Source organism: Orcinus orca, chromosome 6, assembly GCF_937001465.1.
Source record: "Orcinus orca chromosome 6, mOrcOrc1.1, whole genome shotgun sequence".
NCBI classification, from domain to species: domain Eukaryota; kingdom Metazoa; phylum Chordata; class Mammalia; order Artiodactyla; family Delphinidae; genus Orcinus; species Orcinus orca.
The window spans coordinates 100234973-100257173 of record NC_064564.1 but is presented as its reverse complement, the minus strand read 5'-3'; the positions used below and the strand labels follow the sequence as shown (position 1 = coordinate 100257173).

Sequence of the window (22201 nt, the reverse complement as noted above, 5' to 3'; positions counted from 1 at the left end):
GGGGTACAGGTCTTCAAGAGGCAGGGTTTTCTCTCTTCCACTAATCAATGTTGTGTCAGTAGACAGCTTGACTCCCTTCAAACTTGTGAGCTGCCAAGTTCTGATCCTTGCAGAGTCTTTCTTTGAACATCTGTTTAACCAATTTAAGAATGTACCGAAGGGCTTCCCTGGTGGCGCAGTGGTTGAGAGTCCGCCGGCCGATGCAGGGGACACGGGTTCGTGCCCTGGTCCGGGAAGATCCCACGTGCCGCGGAGCGGCTGGGCCCGTGAGCCATGGCCGCTGAGCCTGCGCGTCCGGAGCCTGTGCTCTGCAACGGGAGAGGCCACAGCAGTGAGAAGCCCGCGTACCGCAAAAAAAAAAAATGTACCGAAGATGAATACACCAATATATACTCCTCATTCTACAAAATATTTAGAGGTTACAAAAATGATTAAGCTGTTCTCTCTGGTCTCAGGTTGCTCCTGGTCCTGATGGAGAGTCCAGTACATGATTGACCTAAAATGACACTGGCTCTCTTTTGGTCTTAAATAGGATCTTTTGACTTACACTGTGATCAGCTCTACATTAGCCATCCTGAGTCCTCTTTTCACTCTCACTGCCCTGTTCCACCCCTACCCTCGCTTTGGATGTCCTACATCCACTTAGTTCCCCTTGAGTTCTTTCAGTTGCTCAATTATTTTAGAGTTAAGCAGTGCTTTGGTTCCTTTTTTCCCTACTCCACCCAAAACATTCACTGTTTCCACACATCCAGCCTGTTGCTGTTGACTATGTAGTCAGCCATTTGAATTAATGTTTTTTCAGACAAACTTGTTTTGTAAATGGCTGTGCCTTTTGAAAGTTTACAAGATATACTTTATTTATTTTTAATAAATTTATTTATTTACTTATTTTTGGCTGTGTTGGGTCTTCATTGCTGTGCGCGGGCTTTCTGTAGTTGCGCGAGCGGGGCTCCTCTTGTTGCGGAGCGCGGCCTTGCTCAGTAGTTGTGGCTTGTGGGCTCTAGAGCACAGGCTCAGTAGTTGTGGCACACAGGCTTAGTTGCTCCGTGGCATGTAAGATCTTCCTGGATCAGGGCTCGAACCTGTGTCCCTTGCGTTGGGAGGCAGATTCTTAACCACTGCGCCATCAGGGAAGCCCACAATATATACTTTAAATTCACATTCTTCACTAAGTGAAAGTCTTTGAGGGAAGTCTGTAAATGAATGTTACAGCTCCCAACTTTATTTTTAATTTAATTTTTATTTTATACTGGAGTATAGTTGATTTACAATGTTGTGTATTTCAGCTATACATATAGTATTTCAGTTATACATATAAATATCCATTCTTTTTCAGATTCTTTTTCCATATAGGTTATTAAAGAATATTGAGTAGAGTTTAGGGCTTCCAGCTTTGATGCAACAAGCAGTACACTGCTGACTGAAAATTCCTGGGTAGATAATGTCAGTCATGTGCTCTTCTCCACGTTCCTGGCCTGAGATAAGTTCTTGGTGGCTCAGCTATGCTGATTTCCTGTGCAGGCTCCTTAAGGACCTGAGAAACTAGTTCTAGGCAGGAGACTGTACTCCTAAACACAGACAACAGGTAATTGAATGATAAAAGGCTTAGTAAACGAAGTTATACAGGTGACTTATTTTTGTTCCCCGTAATAACCAGAAAAACTAAATCAAGTTTGAGAATACAGAAAGTTTCACCAACATTCCCTGATTCAGCTATTCCTTTGTCAGTTTTCTCTAAGGAAGTAAAACATATGACAGTGAGTACTGCGGCTGCTTTTCAGTTCCTCTTGTACAACTGTAATTTACTGTAAATATTACTTGATTATTATTTTTTAAGTGTCTTGACTTAAATGTGTGACTTACGTGATTCCACTTAAGATAGTCAAGCCTAACAGAAGTGAGAGTATTAGTGCCTAGGATGGCTGTCTAGACGATTGATAATCTGTGTTCCAAATTTCCAGGCCTCTTGGTCCATGGTTAACCTAGCAATAGTAAAGTGGTAATCAGAAGGTTTGTGGGTTTTTTTTTTTTTTTTTGGTCTTAGCCCTTTCTTTCCGTTGAGACTTTGAAATGAAGAAATATGTGAATGCCTACTAAGTGTATGGTACGTGGCTTCAGCTAATATAGATAGGAATAAGGAACAGTTCCTGCCCCTAAGAAACTTCCAGTTTAGTAGTAGAATAAAACAATCCAATAATGATAATCAAAAAGCATTCTTAAGGGGCCAGTAATGTATATACCGGTGTTGTAGATTATATAAAAGTTATATCTAGGCAGGGACTTCCCTGGTGGTCCAGTGGTTAAAACTCCATGCTTCCAATGCAGGGGGCGTGGGTTCGATCCCTGGTTGGGGAACCAAGATCCCACATGCCACGCAGCGCTGCAAAAAAAAAAAAAAAAAAAGTTATATGTAGGCAAATCTGATTAGCATAATGATGATAAATCACCAGTGTAGAGGTAGAAAAAAGAAATCTGGAACTGATCATCAGAAAGCATTTTCAGTATCTAAAAGATACTGAAAAGCCTAGATTCTGATGTTGATTCTGTCCCCAGTTAGGAGTGTGACTTTATGGACAAGTCACTTACCATCCTTGACTCTCCATTCCCCAGTCTATTAAATAATGGGGTTGCTCTAGGTGATCTTTGAGACTTTTCCCAATCCTGTAGTTTGTATTTATGCTAATATCAGCTTATAGTTGCAGGTCAGTTTGTGCACTGGTCAAGCATGGTTTTTTCCTTCTAGGGGTATCTGAGTTGAATCGACATTTTAAGGTAATAGGATGTGGACACGTGTATAAAACATATTGTGTACTTACTCCGTGCAAGGTACTGTACTAAGTACTATACATACAGTATTGTATTAATTTCTTTCTACTACTCTCTGAGGCAGTTTTTACTAATATTATACTCATTTTGCAAAGGGGAAATTAAGGCAGAGAGAGGAAAGTTGCTCAAGGTCAAACCGCTAAAAAGTAAAAGAACCTAGATTTGAAATCAGGCAAGCAGATTTCCACCAGACTGCCTGTATGCCTTATTATTATTATAGAAGTAAATGTTTGATACCACAGTTTGGAAAAGAAGTACTTGAACAACCGAAAGAGTCCCCGTTTATTAAAATACATTGATAAATCATAAATGCATGTATTACTGTTTTGTTGTTTTGTTTTTTATTTTTGGCTGCGTGGGTCTTCTTTGCTGCGCGTGGGCTTTCTCTATTTGTGGTGAGCAGGGGCTACTCTTTGTTGCGGTGCGCGGGCTTCTCATTGTGGTGGCTTCTCTTGTTGCAGAGCATGGGCTCTAGGCTCACGGGTTTCAGTAGTTGTGGCATGCGGGATCCATAGTTGTGGCTCACGGGCTCTAGAGCACAGGTTCAGTAGTTGTGGTGCACGGGCTTAGTTGCTGTGCAGCATGTGGGATCTTCCCGGACCAGGGCTCGAACCCGTGTCCACTGCATTGGCAGACGGATTCTTAACCACTGCACCACCAGGGAAGTCCTGTATTACTGTTTTTAATGAGAAAAGAAAAGGAGTATAAAATTAAAGTTAGATAAGACTTTGATAACTAAATGCACAGGCTAACATTTTTTAAATTAAACAAATCTTTTTTATTTTTTGGCTATGTTGGGTCATCGTTGCTGCGCACAGCCTTTCTCTAATTGCAGCGAGCGGGGACTAGTCTTTGTTGCAGTGCACGGGCTTCTCATTATGGTGCCTTCTCTTGTTACAGAACACAGGCTTTAGGCGTGTGTGCTTCAGTAGTTGCAGGCTCAGTAGTTGCGTCACGCAGGCCCTAGAGTGTGAGGTCTTCGGTAGTTGTGGCGCATGGGCTCAGTAGTTGCAGGGTGCAGGCTCTACGGCACGCGGGCTTCAGTAGTTGTGGCTTGCGGCCTCTAGAGCGCAGACTCAGTAGTTGTGGCACACGGGCTCAGTTGCTTCGCGGCATGTGGGATCTTCCTGGACCAGGGATCAAACCCGTGTCCCCTGCATTGGCAGGCAGACTCCCAACCACTGAGCCACCAGGAAAGTCCAACATTTATTTTTTAAATGTGATTAATGCTGGAATGACTTTTCCTATGAATTATAAACTTAGAGACTAAAGTCCAGAGTTAGCAAGCTCATTCTTGCTAACATAGTTAGGGAGATGTGTACATTTGAAAACACTTCAGAAGTGGAAAGTGTAATAATTTACAAAAAACCTATGCCCCTAAGTCTGTGTAGAGTTCATTTTAAAAAAATAATAGAAAATAGAATTAATCTGAAAGATAATTAGGTTGACCTGGCTTTTGGATTGATTTTGCAATCATCAATTGGCTGGCCTTTAGGGCATCTGTGGAAACTTAGTTTACCTGCAGCACTTTTGTCTTTACATTAAAAAAAATAAAACGCACCTGCAAAATTAAAAAAGCAAATCCAGTACCCATAGTTTACTGAAGCTACCAAGGACATTCTTTCTTATCAATGATTTGTGCATAATTTGTTAATCTTAACTAGGTTCTAAGCTTTGCAAATTTTTCAGGAGGTTAAAGGCATTGTTCAACTTCCTAGAATCTTATTCTTTTAGGGAATCTGCTCAGATTGCCCTGGGTAAAAGGAGAACTCTTGGTCTTTTCTAAATTTCATTAGCATTTGTTTATGTCTTAATGTAGGCCAGCACTGCTCTCTATAATTGCAATATCATTTAAACCTCTTAGTCCTTTAAAGTAGACATTGTTGGCCCCATTTACAGGAAACTCAACACTACCTTGAGAATACAAGGTAATAGTTTCAAATCATATTAAATTTATTTTGCAAAATGCTAGTATGTATTATACATTAAAATTATCAGGGAAAAAAGACCAAAAAAAGTTGTTGGGATGTTTCAGTATTTAATAGTAACCAATTACCATGTTAGATGATAAAGACTGAATAAGTTTTATTAATCTCTATGGAGTGTAACTCCATATAACAGCTGTTTGTTATATATCTCATGTTATAGTTTGCAATTATATAGTATATACCTAATTCCCTTGTTAGAGTATATAAGCTACTTGAAAACAGAACTGAGTTTTGCTCACCAATGTATACCCAGCACTTAACACAGTGTCTGATGCATATTTCTTTTCTTTCTTTTTTTTTTTTTTTTGCGGTACGCGGGCCTCTCACTGTTGTGGCCTCTCCCGTTGCAGAGCACAGGCTCCGGACGCGCAGGCTCAGCGGCCATGGCTCACGGGCCCAGCCGCTCCGCGGCACGTGGGATCTTCCCAGACTGGGGCACGAACCCGTGTCCCCTGCTTCGGCAGGCGGACTCTCAACCACTGCGCCACCAGGGAAGCCCTGATGCATATTTCTTGAATGAATGAAGTATAGAGTTCTGTGGGAGCCCCAAGGAAGATCACCTAACCTAGACTTTGAGATTAAGGGTCAGCTTCCAGGGGAAGAATGTTTCAGGCAGAGAGAACAGCATATCCAGAAGCTGGAGATTAGAAAGATCTTGCCTTATATGAGAAATTAGAAGTTCCACAGTGTGACTGTAGCATGCAGTTGGAGATGAGAAATGGTCAGATAGGAAGCTGGGGAGGTAAGGAGAGGTGCGGTCTTGAAGGGGCTTGTAAAACTGTCTTATGGAGTTTGGACTTCTATCTTGGTAATATTGAGGTGTCATTGAGAGTTTTAAGGAGGAAAGAGACTTGGTCAAATTTGGTTTTGAGAAAGGTCACTGTGGGTGCAGTGGGAAGGATGGATAAGAAGCAGACACGACCAGGGTAGGGAGATGAGACAGGAGGTGGCTGCAGGAATTCAAGCTCTGTAGATGTGATGGTGGTCTGAAGTAGGGAAGTGTCAGTGAGGCTGGGGAGAAGTGAACGAGTTCGAGAAATAGCAAGTAAGATCAAATGGACTTGAGGATTGGTCATGAACACCAGGGGAAAGAAAAGTCAAGGTTGATGCCCAGATTTCAGTTTTGGTTGTGGATGTTTGCAGAAAAGGGTTAACATAGTAGACCTGAGACGGTTATCCTTAGAGAGTCTTGCTTACAGGGTTGGCTGGCAGCTGGAAACTCGATTGGTAAACGGTTCCCCACACTAAAGCTTTCCACAAATGATAAGAGCGGCTCACTGTGCCTACACTGTTTGTACAGACGATATGGTTTATTACTGAACCTTATCTTCCTTCTGGGAGTCTAGAATTTTGGTACACGTTAGAAGGTTTCTATATGACTAACCCACAATAAAAAACCTTGGGAACTGAGTGTCTAATGAGCATTCCTGGCAGACCACTCTCACATGTTGTTACAACTTATTGCTGGAGGAATGTAACATGTCCTGTGTTACTCCACTGGAAGAGGACTTTTGGAATTTTGTTCCTGGTTTCCTCTGGACTTTGCTCCAGTGTGCCTTTTCCCTTTGCTGATTTTGGTGTGTATCATTTCCTTGTAATAGACCTTAGCCCTGAGTGTGTGTGTGTGTATATATATATATATATATATATATATATATAAAAATATATATATATATAAAAAATACATTATGCTATAATTGTATGGTAAGTCCAGTGAGTCCTTCTAGCAAATCACTGAGCCTGGGGGCAGTCTTGAGGATCCTGACACAAAATGTCATTCATCAAGAGAGGGAGCACAACAGTAAGAACAGGTTTTCTGGGCATTGGGCATTGGAAGATATGAGTTCTGGTTTGGACATGTTGCATTTATGTTCCCTGTGGGATATCTGTGTTGTCTGCACTCAGGAACAAATTCTGGGCTAGGAATACAGATTTGAGCACCATCAGAATTTGGATAGCACTGATATCAAGGTAAATAAATTAGATTGCCAAGGGAGAGTGAGTATGAAATCTTGGGGACATGGATATTTAAAGGTTGGGCAATAGTAGAAGAGTCCAAGGAGTTAAATGAGGAGCCAGAGAGATAGAAAGACAATAAGAGAGGGATCCCATTAACATTTATTGATGTCTTATTTGGGCTGGTCCCTCCTCGCACCCCTGCAGGTATCCCCACAGAAATCAGAAGAGTTTGTTTAAAGAAGAACAAGTTAGTTGACAGTGTAAAAAGGCAGCATGAAAGCCAAATAAGATAAGGACCGATAAACTGTTTATTAACAAATAGGTTGTTGGTGATTTTAGTAACAGCAGTTTCAGTGGAATAGTTGGAGCATAAGATTCATCACAAGGGATGATAAAAGAATGGTTCTGCTGTGAAAGATAAAAGATGAAATCATATATGGGACTATGTTTGATGCAGTAAGTTTGTAATATGTTTTTTTTTTTTAAAGGTGGTGATTTTCTTTCTTTCTTTCTTTTTTATTTTTTGAAAGCGTGGAGTCCTAACCACTGGACCACCAGGGAATTCCCTGTAATACAGTTTTACTTCAGTGTAATAAACTAGTGAAAAATAGGGAACTATGACCTGCTAAAGGCAAGAATGTACAGTTTGAAGAGACCATAGGGAGCACCTGGACTAATCACCTTAATTTACAGATGCAGAAACTGAGGTCCAGAAAGAAGAGATGCCTTGACCAAAGTCCTGTGGATGGGCAAGGTCATTTGATGCTGTTCATATCAGAGATACAATCTTGATTTCGAAGAGACTTAGTTGCCGCTTCTGTTACTGAGTGGTGGGATATATAGTCAAGGAGGTATTTGTTCGAGGTAGGAGCATGAGCAGCTTTTATAATGATTCCAGGTTTGAGATATGTCAAATGAAATGTCATTTTCATTTTCTACTAACAGTACCAGATTGGCCTCTCTTTTCGGACTGGATCAGGCAGCTGCTGGCCATGGAAATGAATTCTTCCACTACACAGCCCCAAAGCAGCCTAAGAAAGGCCAGGGAACAGCACCAACAGGTAAGTTAAGAGGTTAGGATTGGCTCCTGACAGGTTAGTTGCAATGATAAACAGCCTTCTAAAAGTGACATGCCAGGTCATCCCTCCTTGATCAGTCTGGCCAAGCTCACCACCAGCGAGGTGCATGCTGCTCTGAGCTCTGAGATCCTGAATTCTGGCGGCTAGGTAGTATGCTGTTTTTTGTTTTTTTTTTAAATTTATTTATTTGGTTGTGCCGGGTTTTAGTTGTTGCATGTGGGCTCCTTAGTTGTGGCATGCGAACTCTTAGTTGCCGCATGCATGTGGGATCTAGTTCCCTGGCCAGGGATTGAACCCAGGCCCCCTGCATTGGGAGCGCAGAGTCTTAGCCACTGCACCACCAGGGAAGTCCCAGTATGCTGTTTTTTGGAAACTGATGGAGGAAGGTCACAGGCAAGCTCTTCTGCCCCATGTGGACACCACTCTCCAAAACTTTGCCCAGGGTGCTCTACGTAGGCACCGTCCAATATTTTGGCAAGAAGGAAGAGCTGCTTTTCCCATCTTTCACCTGGGTGGGTTAGATATATGCTGACAGTGAATTTTTCCCAACTAGAGAATGATGCTCAATGCTGTATCCCCTGAACATTTCATCAGGATGAACACAAGACATATTGAATGAAAATTTGTTGAACGAAAGGAGAAAAGGGGGGACTAATATTTCTAAAAAACCTATGTGTTTGGTCTCAGGTGCTTCACCTAGATTGTCTTATTTAATTCTCACAACAATTCTGTGAAATAGGTGAGACTACCACCATTTTAGAGGCTCAGAGAGGTTTAGGCACATGGTTAAGGTCATACAGCAGTAAGTGACAGAGTTGAAATTTGAACCCTGATCTGACTCACTCCAAAGCTTGTCTACCATCCTCTACACTTTGCTGTCTTTGTGTAAGAATCTGAAGAGGAGTGAGGGACTGATAGAAATAGCCCAGAGCAGAACAGGTGGTAAGGGACATTAAATTAAATATTTGTTGAATGAAGAAGAAAGTATTGAATGTCTTTTATATGCTAGGCACAATGCCAACACTGAGGATGTCGTTACGATATTTAGAGTTGAACAGTTGCAACAGATACTGTATGGCCCATAGTCTAAAATATTTACTGTTTGGCCCTTTACATACAATGTTTGCTGACCCCTGCTCTAAGTCTTACCTGTCACTTTTGGCAGCTTTGCTGTGGATTGCTGGCCCTGTTCTCCAAGCCATAACCTGGGCAGATATCTAGTAGGCTATGCTTTTACATTTCCTGTGGCACATCTCTTCTCAGCAGTGTACTTCTAACTCAGTTTAAAGTGGTTGAATTAATGAATGTGGATAAAAACAAACAATCTCAGTCCCCACCCAATGAAGTAACTTGCTTTTTAAAATTAGAAAACAACAACTGTGAACTAATTATACTTTTAAAGGGGAATTATAGAGGCATTTCAACTTAAAACTACTGTCTTATGTAGGCATTTACAAATAAAATAAAAACTTGCAATACAGGAGACGCTCTCTGTTCAAGGAGTATTTATATAACAAGTCTTTTTGGGAAAGGAGGTGGCTGCAGCATAGTTCTTGAATCTCTTCAGATCTCTAGAAAAACAGAGCAACTGGACAAACCTTGGATAATATTTACAATAAAACCAATTGAAAAGGTATCCTTATGAACCCCCCCAATACAAGCAGGTATGAACACAAGGCTTCCATGGTATCAACATTTGCATGGGAGAAAACAAGGAAGCAATGGGAGAATATTTGAATCTGAGAATGGGCGAACCCAAAGTGGCCAACAGGTGTTCATGGGAAATGTGGCAGGCCAAGCTGGAACTGCAAAGCATTTTGCCCATTTTAGTTATGGGTAAGTACAAGGGGTTGATGATGGTGACTAGAACAGGAGCAGTCTTGCTCCTATGAAGTGTTGAAACTCATCCACTATGGTGACCTTCCAGGAGAGGTCCCCACCCTGAGTAGGACCTGCTGAGAGTGGAATTAAAATGAAGGAGGATAGGGATATTGAAAGTGAAGAAGAAAAGATCCAGATAAAAGTAGCTCTAGAGGGCTTCCCTGGTGGCGCAGTGGTTGAGAGTCCGCCTGACGATGCAAGAGACACGGGTTCGTGCCCCGGTCCGGGAGGATCCCACGTGCCGCGGAGCGGCTGGGCCCGTGAGCCATGGCTGCTGAGCCTGCGTGTCCGGAGCCTGTGCTCCGCAACGGGAGAGGCCCCAGCAGTGAGAGGCCCGTGTACCGCCAAAAAAAAAAAAAAAAAAAAGTAGCCCTAGAATAGAATCAGGAAGTCTCAGGAGGAAGCCCATTCTTCCCGCTTTTTTGAACTCTGTATCCAACAGAACAGTGAGTTCCATGAAGTTAGGAAAGCCACCCTGAGCCATGCCTCTGTCTAAAAGTTCAGAAAAGCAAATTTCACATAAAAATGAACAATAAAAAAGTATCAGAGTCAAACTCCATGCAAAGTTATAAGAGCAAGGAGCAGAATAGTATCCCTACAGTGAGAGCTCTACTCTGTGAGAATGTTTCTTACTGAATAGATCAAAACTAAAACCACCTATTACCATTAAGAAAATAACATAAGACATGAAATGAGAACATAAGTGAGAATTTTAAAATCTCAGAAGTAAGTGACAGGACTTAGGCAAGAATTAGAGATGTCAGAAAAATTATTTCAGAAATGAAGACTAAACTAGAAGGAACACAAGAATGAATAAACACAACAGATTATGCCTTAAGAGAAATAGAAGGTTAACAGGAGGATGTTTTTAAAATAAGAATTAAAAAATTTAAGAGATAAAAAGTTTTGAAAGGAAAGTGACCAATATTGAAGATAGCAAACAACTTCCAACGTGTGGAATATACATATGTATATTCCCTGAAGAATTTTTAAAAAAAAATAGGGGGGGGAAACAGGCACCTAAAACTATAATTCAAGAAAACTTTCCTTGGGAAAAAAAAAAAGATTTGAAAATACATATTAAAAGCAGTCCTCATGAGCGGGGAATTCAAGAATCTGTACAATACTGATTTCCGAGAGGAAGACGTGTTTAACCAATGAGAAGATCACATGATTGTGGCATCTGACTCACTTATCCCTCTAGCAAATCCATGAACAGGGGTGTTAAGTAGGGAGATGAGAGTGTACTGGGAAAAGTTGAAACTAACCTGAAGGAGGATGCTAGGCTGACCTTGGGGAGACAGTAATTTTTCTGTGTTTCAGACTTGGCCTGATAACTGAGGCCTTAGTTCCTCCGTTTTTTGGTATTCACTGCTTCTCAGGAGAAAAGTTTTATTGTAGCATTACATACAACTGTAAAGTACTGATTGAATTTAAAACTATGTTGTAGGTTTTTACAAAAGAATAAGGAAAACAAGAACAACCCAGACTAGGAAAATAAGCCAACAACATAAAATGGGCAATTCATCAAAATAAAACAAAGTAAATGGCCAATACAAATCTATAGAAAATGTTAAATTTCTCCTTCCCTGTAATCAATAAATGCAAATGAAAACAACAGTGAGGTGGCATTCCCCTTTCCCTAATGCCACCCGTATCCCATTGGTAAAGATTTAGAAAGATTATCTCCCCTTGCTGTCAGGGATGCAAAGCTGGCCTACCCATACTGCTGGTGGGAGTGTAAACTGGTAATGGCATTTCTCAAGGGCATTTGGGCAGGTTGTAACAAAACCTTAAAAATTTTCACACTCTTGCATGCCATAATTCCATTTTTGGGAATTAATTCTAAGAAAGTAATTAGAGGTACATGCAAAAATGTGCATTTTAAGGACGCTCATCATAGTGTTATTTATCATAGAGAAAAATTGGAAACAGCCCAAAGAAATGTCAAACAATAGGAAGTTGGATGAATTCTAGTAGAGTCAACATAGTATTTAACCATCAAAAAGTGTTTTTAGGACTATTTTGTGTTTTGGAGACTGTTTTGAAAAGTATAAGGAAATGCCTACACTAAGTGAAAAAAGGAGATTGTCAAATCATTAATTTTCTTTAAAAAAAGATGAAAAAGCTGGAAAGTTTATGTGTATAGAAAAAGGACTAGGAATAAATACATCATATTATTAATGTTTATTTTTGGGTGGTGAGATTATAGGTCATTTTTTTACATGTTTCTGTATTTGCTAAGTTTTCTACAGTTGTACATGTACTCTATAACCAGGAAAAGGTATTTCAGTACTGTTAACAAAATTCAACTGAGTAAATTTTAAAGATCTTATTGGCTGTATTCAGTGATTCATGAATTGAGAAGCATCCAATCTAGTAGATAGGGGCTCTGACAAAATGAAAGTCCTTTATAGGCAGAAGGGAGCAGGAACCAGGCAGAAGGGGGAGTCTAGTGTAACACTAGGCAAAAAAGTGGGTTGCTTATTACAAGGTTACTTTCCTTTAGGGGATAGCAGAGGTCTATCAAACAGATTACCTAATTAGTGCTGATCAGATCATTCTGGTTTAAGATTCCATTTCTGGGAGAGCCAAAACTGTAATTATGTTGAATCTCTGTTTGGTGGGGTGGGTCTTAGCCTAAGTGACTCCATTTTGGGCCTGTTGTCTTGTTTTTAATAACCACAAAAGGAATCAAACAAGGATACTTTTGAAAATAAGTTCTTGGTTGCTATGGCCATGCTTGTGTTCTCAACAGATTCATGTGGTGAGTGTGAATATGTTATTTACTCTAAATACACTATTTTTAAATGTTAGTGTTACTTTATACCACTATAAAAGTAAAGTAATGGATATAATCTTAATATCATAAGTTTTCTACCCCAGAAGTAAGGGAAGGGGAAACAACTTCATTTTTATTTATTAAAGCTGTCAAAATATTGGAAGGAGAAAAGGAAGATGGAATGTGACCTTGTTTTCTAGACAGTGCTTCTCGTCCAGCCCAAAGACTTGTTTGGAGTGGAGCCAGAATCCTGGGTTCTAGTCCTAGGCTTGCTGCTGTCATCGTGTAAGGCACTTGGGGGCTTAGAGCCTCAGTTTCCTCATCCCCAGACACGGCCATAGGGCCATTTTGTGGATCAAATGAGGACAATGGTCATGAAAGCATTGTAACACTAACTACAAGGTTAAAGAAGAATTTTGAAGCTGCTTTAAGGGTTAAAAATCAGTTTCAAGCAAGAAATGAATGACAACTTTGTTTTCTGCCTTATGTCTTCGTCTTCAGGAAATCAGGCGACACCAAAAACAGCACCCACCACAACAGGCACTTCCACAGTATTGGTTGCAACAGCAGTCCATGCATATCGCTAGTAAGTAGCTGAGAAGGAACACTTTATAAAGTTGGTGGGGGTGTGGGTTAAGCTCCTGCGTTTTGCAGTAAGCCTTTCTGTTCATTGCAAAATGGCTACTCAGTCCTGCCATAGACAAAGTATCAGTAATGCTTTTTAATGTTTCATTTGGAGAATTTTGCACACAAAACTTTGAAGAGCCATTATCTTGTGTACTTTCTCTAGGAACTGCTTATACCCTCAACAACTGCCTTTTTAAGCTCTCAAAGAAAGCCACACCACTGAGATATCATGAATAGTAGATGTTTAAAGAGTAAAGAAGTTGTATATGAGCTTTAAATTATAAACTACTCACCTCTGTCCCTATCTAGAGGCTGAATGACTAGATTCCCCACTTTATATGGCAGAAAAGAAAGCTGGTTCTACTTAGTTGAAGGAAGTATTAATACCTGTTTTTCTTGCTTCTATAGCACAAATGGTCAATATGTAAAGCAGGGCAAATTTGGTGCTGCAGTCCTGGGAAATCACACAGCCAGAGAGGTAAGATTGCCTCCTCGTCTCATGTATATTCACGTGTCCCAAATTATATCAGTGAGCCGGTTTTTATCGGGACTTGTCTGATGTCTTACATATCAGAGGATTAGATTGATTGTACTGAACGTGAATTTTTAATGTTAGATATATAATAATATTTATAGTCACATTTTGCTTACTGTTGTGTATTAAAACAAATTCAACTGCTCAAAGTCAGTAAGTTTGACCTTTGTGAAATGGATCTAGCTTAAGAATTTGGAGAGTTTCAGAGTAAACCGTTTACCGAGGACATCCTTTCTTTAGGTAGTGAACAACATTTAGTGTACCACTTAGAGCATGACCACCGTTTATCCTTTGAAAGTTTGATGAGTTGGGTAGTCGATCACACAGCAAAATATTGGTTTGAGTCAAAAAGATGTGGATAGAAGTGTGGAGACTGATTTCCTTTTGTGGGTTGTATCTAGCTTCAAATTCTGCTCCAGAAGGTTTTGAACATTGTTGAAATATGCATAAGAAATAATAGAGGGCTTCCCTGGTGGCTCAGTGGTTAAGAATCCGCCTGCCAATGCAGGGGACATGGGTTCAAGCCCTGGTCCGGGAAGATCCCACATGCCGTGGAGCAACTAAGCCCATGCGCCACCACTACTTAGCCCGCGCGCCACAACTACTGAAGCCCACGCGCCCGTGGGACATTTAATGAGTTTGGGGGTGGTGTGGAAGTCCAAGGGCTGTGCCAGAAAGGCAGAGGGAAACTTCTGCAATCTTGTGGGGCATAGGAGATAAAATCCTACTGTAGGGTGGGAAAGCAACAACCTTCCTCTCAATACATGTGCTAGATTTTGAACTTCATGGGGAGGAGGCTAAAGAATCTCAGCTCAGAATCTCTGATGGGCAGAAAAGTCAAGACTGAGGAGTCAGAGACCTTCCAGACTCTTAATCAAAAGCTTACGAAGATAGTGCTCAAGAGTAGGGACAACCAGAAATGGACCAGCTCTTAATAAATCTGTGATCCTTTCCTGACCAGCTCAGTCTATAAGATTAGCTCCTCACTCTATCTGCTTCACATAGGGTAAAGAAAGTCCTTTCTGGTGCAAGATTGTATATGAGCCCCCATAGTCAGTCCCTCCCTCCCTTCTGGGGTTGAATTTTAATTTGTGTGTGTGTGTGTGTGTATTTGTGTGTGTAGTAAATATATAGGAGACATAAAATTTGCCATTTTAACCATTTTTAAGTGTACAGTTCAGTTGCATAAATTACATTCACAGTATTGAGCAACCATCACCACTATTTCCATTTTTTTGTCACCCCAAACAGAAAATCTGTAATCACGAAGCAATAACTCCCCATCCCCCTTCCCTTACTCCCTGGTAACCTCTAATCTACTTTCTGTCTCTATGAATTTGCCTACCCCAGGTATTTCATATAAGTGGAATCATACAGTGTTTGTCTGGCTTATTTCACTTAGCAGAATGTTTTCTCAAGATTCATCCATGTTGTAGCATGTATCAGAACTTCATTATTTTTTATGGCTATATAATATTCTATTGTGTGTATATAACACATTTTATTTATCCATCCATCATTTGGACACTTGGTTGTTTCCACCTTTTGACTATTGTGAATAACAGGTAGTGAACATTGACGTATAAGTGTATGTTTGAGTCCCTGTTTTCAGTTCTTTGGCATGTATACTAGGAGTGAAATTTCTGTGTCATATGGTAATTCCTTGTTTAGCTTTTTGAGGAACTGCCAGACTGTTTCTACAGCATCCATACTGTTTTACATTCCCACAAGCAATATATGAGGGTTCCAGTTTCTCTACTACCCTGCCAACACTTTATTATTTTTCCTTCTTTTTAATAGCCATTCTAATAAGTGTGAAGTGGTACCTTATAGTGGTTTTAATTTGCATTATCCTAATGCCTAATGATGTTGAACATCTTTTCATGTACCTGTTGGCCGTTTGTATATCTCGTAGTCACCCCTCATACAAATAAAAACACCAACAAAATAAAGACATAGCTAACTATAGTTAAAGAGTAGGATCAAAATGAGAAGAGATTAAAGTGGATGGTGAGAAGATGTAAGTTAAACTTTAAGCTTTAAGGGATGAACTGAGTTTTGAGTTTTATGCCTATATGAAGCCTGACTCCTGACATCTTACTGCTGATTTTGTATTGCCTTTTAATTTCTGTTCTCTCTTTTTTTCCTGCCCATCTTTGCTTGAGTACAGTATAGGATTCTTCTTTATATCAGTCAGCAACAGCCAGTTACTGTTGCCAGGATTCATCTGAACTTTGAGCTAATGGTAAGGCTTCCTGTATTGGAATCATCAATCCTTTGGGATTGGTTTATAGGAGAGATTGATCTGTGCATACCTGGTGGGAACTAGATCCACTACTTCCGCTCTGGAGAGCAGAGTGGATAGCTTTTTTTTTTTTCCTTTTTTTGGCTGTGCTTTGTGGCTTGCGGGGATCTTAGTTCCCCGACCAGGGATTAAACCCGGGGCCTCAGCAGTGAGAGCACCAAGTCCTAACCACTGAACTGCCAGGGAATTCCCCAGAGTGGATATCTTAACAGAGCCTCTTGGAAAGGTCTCTTGGCTGCCTTCTGGGAATGTGGACTAAGGGGTGATTGGTGGAGGGTGGGAGGGAAGAAGAAAGTTCCCTGATAGCTCTCTTTGGGTCCACCTGAGTCAAGGCCCTTCTACATGAGCTTAGGCAGCCAGATTTATCTGCTACGCTGCCTGCAGTTGAGTTATGCCAACATTTCTCCTTTCCCCAGGTTCGGCCCAATAACTATAGCACCTTTTATGATGATCAGAGACAAAACTGGTCCATCATGTTTGAGTCTGAAAAGGCTGCTGTGGAGTTCAATAAACAGGTAATATCTATATATTTTTTAGTGACAAGCATTAAAAAACCCACTAAATTCATCAGTTGAGCTTACTGTATTTTAGGGAAATAATAAGAATACTTATTGAAATTGCTTGAAAATGAGACTTTAAGGAGAAAAAAAGGCTAAATGTAAACTTAATCTTTAAAACACTTTCCACTTCATAAATTATCTTAAGGAATAAACACAACTCCTTTTTTTTTTTTTTTTTTTTTTGCTGTACGCGGGCCTCTAACTGTTGTGGCCTCTCCCATTGCGGAGCACAGGCTCTGGACGCGCAGGCTCAGCGGCCGTGGCTAACGGGCCCAGCCGCTCCGCGGCATGTGCGATCTTCCCGGACCGGGGCACGAACCCGTGTCCCCTGCATCGGCAGGCGGACTCTCAACCACTGCACCACCAGGGAAGCCCACAACTATCTTTTTAAAGTAGTGTTTCAAGAGAATTTTTTAAAGTTATTTCATGGTCATTATAGAAAATTTAGAAAAGCATTTTTTTAAAAAAATCATTCATAATCTTACTACCCAAAGTAATCACTGTTAATGTTTCATTTTTTTCTATTCATGAGTTACATAAGTAGTTATAGCCCTTTAAGAGCTCTTGCTTATTTTATTTAATGATGTAAAATGCGTCTTTCCCCACCTCATGAAAAATTATTTAGAAACATTTTTGAAAGCTGCATAACATGAATGTTCCTTAATTTATTTAATCATTCCCTTACTTTTAGGCAGTTAGATTATTTTCAGTCTCTGAGATAAATGATACTGTAGTGAGCATCTTTGCTATACAGATTTGTATGCAAATCTTTTTTTTTCCCTCTGATTATTTTTTAGGCTAGAAGAAGTGAAAGATTGAATCAAAGGGTTCATATATTTTTAGGTTCTGTATACACTTTGGCACACTGCTTTTCAGAGAGATTGTACAATTTTACATCCCTGTCATTCTCTCACTATGCCTTTGCCAGCATTGAGAATTACTATCTTTTTTCCTTCTTAGTCTTATTTGCTTGATAAAAAATGACTTCTCATTGTTTTAGTTATCGTTTATGTGATTGCGATAATGAAACTTTTTTAAAGAAAATGAGTAGCAAGTTTCTAAGGTATACTATGTTTAAACATTGACTATAGAAAAATTATTCATAAAGATGTATCTGAATTCCTTGCCTAGAATCTGTGCTAAGGCAATATGGGTAAATCTGTAGGTGGTAGAGATATGAATTCTGGGAATACAGCATGGTTTTGTAAAGGGCCTTTATTTTATTGTCTTTAGAAATGCATTTTGAAATTTTTTAGCGGCTCCCCTAGCTTTCACAGGTTCCCAAACACTGAAGCAGTAAATCAATATAGTAATGATAGCTAATGTTTGTTGTGTACTTACTGTTATTTGCCAGGCACTGTGCCAAGTACTCTACTTGTATTAGCTCAGTCTTCATAACTACCCTAGGAAATATGCAAAGCTTTTATCTCCATCTTACAAAAAAAACCTCTGAAATAAGGTTCACAGCAGTTAAGTTATTTGGCTGAGGTCACAAGTTAATAAGTGACAGTGCCCAGATCTGTACCCAGACAGTATGACTCCAAAACCATACTTCTTAGGCACTTTGATTCCTGGCGAGATTACTGACTTTGGAATGGTTTACTTCTGAACATGTAATCTGTTTTGCTAGTGGGTGCCACTGTTTGGAAAAGAACATTAGCAATAACTGAGTGAGTACTTACTGAGCTTAAACTAAGTTTATGCTGCTTTGATTTCATCACACAGGTATGCATCGCCAAGTGCAACAGCACCTCTTCCCTGGATTCAGTGCTGTCACAGGACCTTATTGTAGTAGAAGGCCCTGCTGTAGAAGTTGGAGATTCTTTGGAAGTGGCCTATACCAGCTGGCTCTTTCAGAATCACGGACTGGGCCAGGTAAGAAAATGTATCCTGCAAGTTCTTTTGTAATTTAAATAGCATGAGAGCTATTCAAATATAAGGTGTTATTACTATGAACTGCTGCTTTTGGCAAATAGAAATCTTTGAGGAGCCCTGCTTTAGTCTCTACAACTGCTTTTGGGGCATAGCCATGGAATGCTAATGTATAAAATCTGCTCAGTGCCACTATGTCTCTTCTACTTAGAGAAAGGAAACCAGTTTTGCAAGTATCATTTTTGGTAATTGTTCATATGTATGTCTCTTCCTATACCAGTTTTAAACTTGAATATATTCTTACGGGATTAGGTTTTAAAACTTTTTAGACTTTCGTCACAGTTGTTTCTCCGTTTTTCGTTTTTTCTTTTTTTACGGTACGCGGGCCTCTCACTGTTGTGGCCTCTCCCGCTGTGGAGCACAGGCTCCGGACGCACAGGCTCAGCGGCCACGGCTCACGGGCCCAGCCACTCCACAGCACGTGGGATCCTCCCGGACCGGGGCACGAACCCGTGTCCCCTGCATCAGCAGGTGGACTCTCAACCACTGTGCCACCAGGGAAGCCCTTTTCCATTTTTCTTATACTAGATACTGTGAATAGATTGGGCTTGTTTTGTTTTTTTATTATTAAGCCCTCAAAAGTAGTGTGGTGTGATAGAAAGAGCTTTCGACTATGAGTCCAAAAAATGTGGATTCAGGTCCCAATTTTATCCTAACTTGACTTTGTCGAGTCATTTAAGCTCTTAATTTTTTTTCCTGTGAATGGAGCTTAGTGGTGCTCACCCTGCTTTCTTGGCAGGATGGCTGTTGGCATCAAATGAGATAATTTATTTGAAAATTCTTTATAGATGAAAATATTTTTAAACACTTGGTAGGAGAAGTTTATTTTTTTCTAAACCTGGAAAATCCTTGCCTCAGAGATATTCAGTGTGATAACACCTTTAGCCATGATGTGGTCTCTTCTTTTCAGGTCTTTTAAGAAGTATTTTTCCAGTTTATTTGACATTACCTATTTCAGAAGTACTGTGCTGGTGTGTATTAAGTTGAATATCATAACGATTATTATTATTTTTGAAATTGGCTAATCTTGTTTATTTTGATCAACTTTCAGGTTTTTGACTCCACTGCTAACAAAGATAAGCTGCTTCGCCTGAAATTAGGATCAGGAAAAGTCATCAAGGTAAAGGCTTAACTGTGTTCTTCTTATGTATGGGTTTATCAGTTGCAGGGGGCTTACTTTGTAAAATTTCTAACCTGGGTATATTTTTGGAGAATCTGGAAAGGCTTGGTTAAAAAAATAGGAAGAGAAAAATGTGCTATGTTACCTACATTTGGGAAATTTTTACCTGTGAGACAACATATTGAAGAAGGGTACATTTCTTTTCTCTAGTCCCTACATTTTATTTTTCATCCTTTGGTTCTGAGGGAACTATTAAATTCTTTCTATCACCTAATTGAGAAAGAGGTGAAACTGTTTCTTCTAGAAGTGTATCATAATGGGTGATTCTGATCTGTCTGGGATGCTTTAAATCATGGTGGGAAGCAAGTACAACATAGCAGGAGGAACACTGGGATTGGAGTCTGAGGACCTGGGTTCATGTTGTGAATTTCTTCGTTAGCAACTGTGGAAGTATTTTATAAAGTAAAGAGTATTTTAGGGACTTCGCTGGTGGTCCAGTGGTCAAGACTCCACACTCCCAATGCAGGGGCCCTGGGTTCAATCCCTGGTCAGGGAACTAGATCCCTCAAGCTGCAACTAAGAGCCTGCATGCCGCAACTAAAGATCCAGCACGTGGCAAGAAAGATCCCGTGTGCTGCAACTAAGACCTAGAGCAGCCAAATAAATAAATATTAAAAAAAAAAAAAGAGTATTTTACACATGTGGGGTGTCATTGTGTCAGGACATACTGATGCGTTGTAAAGTACTCATTTATCCATGTGGCAGAATGGTTTTCTCCATAGCTTTGTTTATGACTCCTTTTCCCAGAATCCCTTAGAAACTTTTTCCTGTAGATCATAGCAGTTGGGGCATGACCCTTAAAGTTAGACTCATCTAGTGTTGAAATCTTGGCTTAACAATTTACTAACTGATCTTGGGCTACTTAACCTCTTTAAGCCTCAATTTTCTCTTCTGTAAAATGGAGATATTGCTATTAACCCTATGAAGTTATTTTAGGGATTAAACAACATAATGGAAGTAAAGCACTTAGCAAAGTACTTAGAAAAATGTGTTTAATAAGTGATAGCTTTTATTTCTATTTTAATGCCGTTCTTCTGTTCCAATTTCTCTCATCATCTAAGGTAAGTATATTTCATACAGCCCTGGATATGCTGTCTTTTACAAGTGAATTGAGAAGCAGTATTCTAGATGTTCTTATAACTAGTGGGGAGGGGGGAATATAAACCCGATGGTCCTGTACTTTGTTTTGTCTTATGAAAAGATTTGTATCTGATGAGCTTTTCCTCTTCTCTGATTCCTAAAGAGCTGGGAGGATGGAATGGTGGGCATGAGAAAAGGAGGGAAGCGGTTGCTTATCATCCCGCCAGCCTGCGCTGCTGGCTCTGAAGCGGTAATAGGATGGACTCCATCAACAGACTCGATCCTGGTGTTCGAGGTGGAGATTAGGCGGGTGAGTGAAATGTTGTGTTTGATGAGTCCTCTTTGCTAGTTAAGTAAAATGAATAAATCAATGTGTCGAAAAAAATTCTGAAGATATCTTTTTTTTTTAAGTAGAAATGGTATAGTTGGAGATAACAACAGCTTTGGAATCTAAAGGCCAAGGTTTATGTCCTTCTTGGCTCTGTATTCATAGTCACTTCTCTACACTAACCTTTTTATTTTATCTGTAAAATAGTGATTCCTGCCCAATGTTCACACCTTTTGATTTAGTAATTCTATGGCTACAAGTGTATGCTATCAACATGTTTACTTAAGAGTGCAAAGATACCTATATATAGATAGATAAATAGAATTAGATACATAGTTTCCTCCCTCTGCCACATTGTTTGTGATAGTAAAAAACTGGAAACAGCTTAAGTGTCTATTATTATGAGACTGGTTAAATTATGGTTCTTCATAGAGTGGACTTCTATGTAGTTCTTAAAGAATATCCAAAATCTGTTTTTAAGTGAAAGAAGCAAGTTGCTAAACAGTATGGGGGGACTTCCCTGGTGGTCCAGTGGTAACGAATCCGCCTTACGATGCAGGGGATGCGGGTTCGATCCCTGGTCAGGGAACTAAGATCCCACATGCCACGGGGCAACTAAGCCCGTGTGCCACAACTACTGAGCTCCCGCACCACGAGAGAGCCCGCGTGCCGCAAACTACAGAGCCCACGCACCCTGGAACCCGCACTCCACAACTAGAGAAAACCCACACACCACGACTAGGGAGAAGACTGTGCACCACAACAAAGAGCCTGCGCCTCTCAGCGAAAGATCCCGCATGCCTCGATGAAGATCCTGCATGCTGCAACTAAGACCCGATGTAGCCAAAAATAAATTAAAACAAACAAACAAACAAAAAACAGTATGGTAGTATGATCTTGTGTTTGTGTGTCTGTGTGTCTGTGTGTATACAAATGAATATATGTATATGCCCATATATTCATATAAAATTTCTGGAGGCATTAAAAGAAATGCAATGATTTTCTCTGGAGAATGGAAATGGAGTTCAGAAACTTCTACTTTTTTACATTCTACCCTTTGTACCATTTAAAAATTTTATCAATAATAATTTCTATAATAAAGTTTTAACAAATTGAGGTTAATTAATGTTCCCCCTCCC

General features: G+C 40.0%; 1 protein-coding gene across 5 annotated transcripts in view; it reads left to right on the top strand.

Moving 5' to 3' along the window:
- Positions 1-22201, top strand: part of FKBP15 (FKBP prolyl isomerase family member 15) — a 54256-nt gene that overhangs the window by 918 nt on the left and 31137 nt on the right. For 4 of the 5 annotated variants that reach the window (XM_033427407.2, XM_033427406.2, XM_004269324.4 and 1 more), the window contains exons 2-9: positions 7719-7834; positions 13017-13101; positions 13551-13620; positions 15848-15922; positions 16399-16497; positions 18268-18417; positions 19526-19594; positions 20898-21044. In XM_033427407.2, the coding sequence (XP_033283298.1) occupies positions 7719-7834; positions 13017-13101; positions 13551-13620; positions 15848-15922; positions 16399-16497; positions 18268-18417; positions 19526-19594; positions 20898-21044 (811 nt within the window). The remainder of the gene's footprint in view (positions 1-7718; positions 7835-13016; positions 13102-13550; positions 13621-15847; positions 15923-16398; positions 16498-18267; positions 18418-19525; positions 19595-20897; positions 21045-22201) is intronic. The other variant, XM_033427408.2, reaches the window with a different exon arrangement.